The 6,000-nt window shown below is 48.2% G+C and overlaps 1 protein-coding gene across 6 annotated transcripts in view; it reads left to right on the top strand.

The window, feature by feature from the left end:
• Window positions 1-4,632: 4,632 nt before the first annotated feature.
• LOC147526181 (E3 SUMO-protein ligase PIAS2-like) overlaps window positions 4,633-6,000 on the top strand; it is a 63,623-nt gene continuing 62,255 nt past the window's right edge. For all 6 annotated transcript variants that reach the window (XR_015222960.1, XR_015222958.1, XR_015222959.1 and 3 more), the window contains exon 1: window positions 4,633-4,712. Coding sequence is in view for 3 of the 6 variants with exons in the window: in XM_086630233.1 (XP_086486359.1) it covers window positions 4,689-4,712 (24 nt within the window). In the remaining 3 variants the exon portion in view is untranslated. The remainder of the gene's footprint in view (window positions 4,713-6,000) is intronic.

Raw genomic sequence — 6,000 nt, 5'->3', positions numbered from 1 at the left:
TAAAAGGGGAGCGGGTCTTTGTGATGACTCCTTGACTCTCCAGTTGACGAATCAACTTATGGATAGGAATTAGAGAGTCTCGGTTGGTACGATATTGCCGTCGGTGCACTGTTGTATTAGCAATTGGCACCTGCTGTTCTTCGACCCTCAGTAACCCCACAGCAGAAGGGTCCGTTGAGAGACCAGGCAAAGTAGACAGCTGCCTGCCTTCTTCTGTCTCTACTGCAGCTATGCCAAAAGCCCACCGATACCCTTTTGGGTCTTTGAAATACCCTCTCTTAAAATAATCTATGCCAAGGATGCACGGGGCTTCTGGGCCAGTTACAATAGGGTGTTTTTGCCACTGCTTTCCAGTTAGGCTCACTTCAGCCTCTAACACAGTCAGTTGTTGAGACCCCCCTGTCACTCCAGAAATAGAGATGGATTCTGCCCCTCTGAAGTTCGATGGTATCAAAGTGCATTGGGCACCAGTATCCACTAAAGCCTTATACTTTCTGGGGTATGATGTGCCAGGCCACCGAATCCACACAGTCCAGTACACTCGATTATCCCTCTCCTCCACCTGGCTGGAGGCAGGGCCCCTCTAATGCCTGTTATCATATTCATCAGAGGAATCAGCAGGATTGGAGTCAGGATGGCTAGGAGGATCAGCCCTCCCATTTTGACTAGTGGACTGCTCACTGTAGACTGGGGCAACAGCTGTCCTGGAGGAATTGGAGAAAGTTCTATTCCTGTTGGTTCTTCCTCCCAACTGGCGTACCCTGGCCTCTAAAGCGGAGGTGGGTTTTCCATCCCACCTTCTCATGTCTTCTCCATGATCACGGAGGTAGAACCATAGCTCACCCCGTGATCTGTACCGTCTCTCTTGTCTCTCTCGAGGAGGGGAACGCCTGGTTCTGACAGCTGAAATTCTAGAACGTTCAGGTGGTGGGAAATCTACTTTTTCTCTTAATTCTCGGACCTCTTCAGACAGCTTTTCCACAGCCGCAACACAGGTTCGTATAGAAGTGTCATCATCATATCGTCGGAGGTAGGTGACCAGATTACCTACGGATAGTGGTGCTTCATCGTCCCCGAAGTCCATTATTGCCAATGAGGTGGAATATGCGGCTGGCGCACTCCGTATAATCTTCTGCCACATTGGTCGTGTGCACCGGACGTCATCTGGATCTTCGAGTCTTGGTCCGCTTCTCGAGTCAAGATAAATCAACTCTCGCACAGCCAGTTCTCTCAGATACTGAATAGCTTTTTCTATGTTGGTCCACTTGCTTACATTACATGGCACCTCGTCCTTGTAGGGGTACCTTTCCTTTATGGCTGCCAGGAGTCGTCTCCAGAGGCTGCGGACTTGTGTCTGCCTTCCAATTGCTTTATCAATGCCTCCATCCATGGCAAGGGCTCCCAGCTGCCTAGCTTCACTACCATCTAACTCCAGACTATTGGCTCCCATGTCCCAGCATCTGAGCAACCAAGAGACAATGGGCTCACCTTTAAGGCGGCCATAATCTTTTCGAATATCTCGCAGCTCGCTCATTTTTAGAGATCTGGTGGTTATCGTCTCATCTATGATGTCACTCCTCCTCCATTGAGATTTCCTCTGGGGCGAAACAGAACGCTCCCGCTTCATTTCTCGTGATGGCCCTGGTCGCTCTTCATCATCATCATCATCCTCTCCTCTGCGTTCTGACTTTCGCAGACATTTCCTTGGTTTCTCTTCCTCCAATCGTTGTGATGGCCCCGGTTGTTCTTCTTTGTCTGGTTGCTTTGATGGTCCTGGTTGCTCTTCCTCATTTGGTTGTTGTGATGGCCCTGATTCCTCTTCTTCGTCGTCTAACTTTTGTATACATTTTCTTTTCCTTACGGGGGCAACTGATACCGTTGTAGTCTGAGTAGCTATAGTGCTTGTCATGGGAGTTGAGATGGCAAGCACAATAACCCGAGAAATAAATTGATATACACCCCTAAATGGCCGATTGATTTTGAATATATAGATAATTAAACATATATTCAGGAGACCTTGCAGGACAATCAAACCGGTTAAATTATTCCAATGATGTTCGGCATTATCAAAATCAACGTAAGCTTTTGTGAATGAAAAGTCACCGGTATAATTGGCGATGATATCCGCCAGGTGACGCTCAAAATTAATAAACGAGTTCCACATCACCATCCCCCTCTGCACCGCCGAATACAAAGACTGAGCCAGTCCCAGCACCGATGATCTTATCAGAGTTACACCGTACAGTATAGCAAAACCCTTAATTACCGATAACATACTTTTCATGCCGGTCCAACACCCAGAGCCAGAAAACCGCATAAACATTCCGCCTAACATCATATAGGGTAGATAAGACAATAAATTATGAATGTCCGGTAACATGTACGCAAGCATAACAAACAGCATTCCGGCCAGCCACATCGTTATCTCAACCCCTTCGTGCCCCACGTTGGGCGCCAATTAAGACTGTCGTGGGTTATGTTGAACCGCCCCACACACAGCCGGTCACTCCCCCTCCCCCACCCCCAGGAATGAGGGAGAGAATTAAAGGATAAACGTGAAACCCGTGGGTTGAGATAAGAGTGATTTAATACAGATGATTTAATACAATGTAGGTGCTCACCACCCCTCGTATGCGAAGCCCGTCTCGTCCCGAAAACTGCAAATCCCGGACGAACGCGAGGCCCCGAAATAGAGAGGGGCAGAGAGGGAGAGAAAGAGAGAGAGAGAGAAAGAAAAAAAACCAGCAGAGCAACAGCGCAGCAAGCGCAAAAGAGCAAAAGTGCAAAAAGAGCAAAAGCGCAAAAGCCCTTCTTCCCGGCTGACCCTCGCTTTTATACTGGGCATGACGCTGCATGATATGGAATACTAATTGGCCAGTTTGGCCCTCAGTCTTAAGTTCCACACAAATGACAAGGGGAATCGTGTCCCCCTTGTCCCAGCTGTGCTCCCCCCTTATCCTGCCGTGTTTCTGTACTCCGCACACTGAAAAGTCCTTGGAGTTTCACTTCCAACCACAAACATCAGCTTGCTATCAACATTCTTCTCAGAGTGAGCCTCTGAGTGAAACCAAAACAGGGAGCTCTTCTGGCTGTTAAAAAAAAACTCTGTCCCAGCTAAAACTGGGACACCAGTGTATTTGAAAGAAGAAGAGAGAAGGCTTTGTTCTGGCCTGTGCTGGTGTGTGCTTTAATGATTTAAGAGATCCTAAGCTGCAGATTGCCTCTTTAGTCTGATATTGAATTGTAGGGAAAAAGAAATATTTGATGGACTTGGGAGTTGCACTCGCACAGCAATATGGCAGACAGCATGCTTTATTTGGCTGCAAATTCCTGGTTTTGACTAACAAAAGGGGTTTGAAATTAATAAAGTTCTTATGTTTAAATCTTCAAGGAAATTGCTATTATAAGACCAAGCACAGGACCAGCTATCTGTGGTTATGGTTAAAAACTTTAGTAGAACTAAGGGTTTATTTTGGACTAGTTGATAGTAAATAAAAAGGAAAGCCTGCCTCAAAAGGCTATTGCAAAATTACTACTAATAATGTTAATTATTGAGTTCCTATGTGTCCAGATCTTGTAGCGATATTGAGTGACCATAGCCAGTGTGTACGGTAGGCATCAGTATCCTCTATAAAAGCTCAACTATTTGTTCCCAAAATTGTCTGCCAGAACCCTCCTAGCAGAGCTTGCTGCTGACATAGCCTGTTTCTTGGTCCTATAAGAAGCTCCTGGTTTCGTGTACTCATATTTATTCTGTGATGTCTTATGGTTGTACTTACCACTCTGAATACATCAATCGTGCAAAAACTTTAATGAAACTGAATATTGTGACTAGGTAATTATTGTGACTAGATAATGACCTCTGACTGCTTTTGAAAATATTTTTCTCAGCTGCACCTCGATGTTTATTTTTCTGTAAACGTCTCAACATTTCCCTTACAGCAGGAAACCTATTATCCAGTTTTGAAGCTTACTGCCGGTGACATTTTTGCTTTATTTTTTATGAATAAAATGTGTCACATCATCATTATAATACAAATTATGAGAATGTTTTTGATTAGATGGATAAAATTAAGCAAGCTATAAAATCACAGTGCAAATCCAACCTTTCCGTTTAACACACTCCAATGGCAAGAATGTATTATTTGCTGTTCTTCCTTTTTGTGAATATAATAATTCTGTTTAATCGCTGAGTGAGCATGTCCTCCGCGGTGTTAATTCTGGAGAGAGGGAGAGCGGCAGCCTCGAGAGGTGCGATCCCGCCGGGTGCTCCCTTCTCGTGTTAATGTTCCCGGAGCGCTTGGCTTTCATGAGAGGCTTTGAGATGCTGCCGGATCCCCGCTGGCTTGAGAAGCTGCCTCTTCCCTACCGCTCCGCGGGTTTGGGCCTGCGGGGGTCGCGGAAGGGCCGGGCTCGGTAAGGGGCGCTGTGGCCCGGTACCGGCGGAGGTGCGTGTACAAAAAAAAAAAAAAAAAAAAAGTCCCTTTTTCCCTCACTATTTCCCTCAGGGACGCCCCGCTGGGCGGAGAGACGGCCCCGCAGGCGGGCGAGCGGCCCCGGGAGGCGGCGCGGAGTCACCCCTATCTCCTCCACCTGGGGCCGCCCTCCCCCGTCACGTGCCGGAGGCGCGTACAGGGTGCACGATGGTGGCGGCTGGGCCTAGCAGTGGCGGTAGCAGCGGGTAGAAAATGGCGGATTTCGAAGAGCTGCGGGTGAGGAGGGAGAGAGGAGGTGACGGCGGGAGAAACGCGGGCCAAGATGTCGCCTGGTCGTTCTCGTGGTGGGGAGGCCCCTCGCCAATCCCCCTTCTCCGGCCTTTCCTTATGGGGAGTTCCCGCCGCACCACTCGGTGCTTGCCGGGGGAGGGGGAGTTGGTGAACTGTCAGCGCCTCTCGCTAAGGCGGCAGCCTGTAACGGCCCGCCGAAAACTACCGGGGCCTCGCGGCTGCCTGCGCTTTCCTCAGGGAGGAAGCGCGCCCACCCTGAAACGCGGTTGGGGGGCGGCGGGAGCCGGCGGCGCTGCTGCTGGCTCTGTCTGTGAAAGACCATTCCTGTCACTTCCCTGGGGGTGGGGTGTTTGGCGAGCTTGCTTTCCATTTCCTCCGTGTGGGTTGTGCTGTTGGTGGGGTTCTTACCCCCCTGACGTTTTGAAAGCCGTTTCGGCTGTTGCATGCAGCCCGACCGGGCGAGAAGCCGAGCCCCGGCCCGGTGCCGGAGGCTCGCATGGCGCCTGGCGGAGCTCCGCGCCCTCGGGAGAGCACAGCGCCGTGGTGCCCTTACTGGAAACCGAAGGGAGAATGCTGAATAATTACTGAATTTTTGAAAATACTAATAATTATTGAATTTTTGAAAATTTATTAACCGCTTTCTAACCGGGAAGACTGTGCCTGTGAAGCATGAAATCAGTATTATTTCTTTTGAGAACTGTTTTATCTTCAGTTGAATGCCTTTTGTATTGCACTTGTGGACTTTCTGCCATAGATTTTTCAGTGGGGGATGGCCTTTCATGTCTTAAGGTGTATACACAAAGAGCTGACTACATCGTTTCTGTTTTTCCTTATGTTTTTTGAACAATCTGCGAGTCTTTGTTCAGAAGGAGAATGTTGTCTTTCTGCAGCATCCACACCTGCAGGAGTACTGCCGAGGGAATACTACATGCACACTGGACACCTTCCCCCCACCCCCTCTCCGACCTAGACTTTCCTACAGAAGGAATAAAAGCCAGTTAAATAGGAACCACTGTGAGTTAGGCTTTAGTGTAGAGAAAGGTCTGATGGCTGAACTAACTGTAGTCTGACCAACAGTGGGAAATATGCTGCAATCACCAGAGAATTTCCTACACTAAGACTTTTTCCAACACTAACTGGGCTTGGGTTGAAGTAGATGTAGTGTAGCTGAGGTGCTCAGTTATAAAAAGCTCACAGAAAGAGTTGTGTTTATTTGAGGGCAACAGTGCTCTATCTCAATCTTAAGTTTAAGAAGGGTTGGCTTATTTTTTCT

This window comes from Tauraco erythrolophus, chromosome W (genome assembly GCF_009769465.1).
Source record: "Tauraco erythrolophus isolate bTauEry1 chromosome W, bTauEry1.pri, whole genome shotgun sequence".
NCBI lineage: Eukaryota > Metazoa > Chordata > Aves > Musophagiformes > Musophagidae > Tauraco > Tauraco erythrolophus.
Note: the sequence above shows the minus strand (reverse complement) of the source record. Positions and strands in the feature narration are given on the sequence as shown.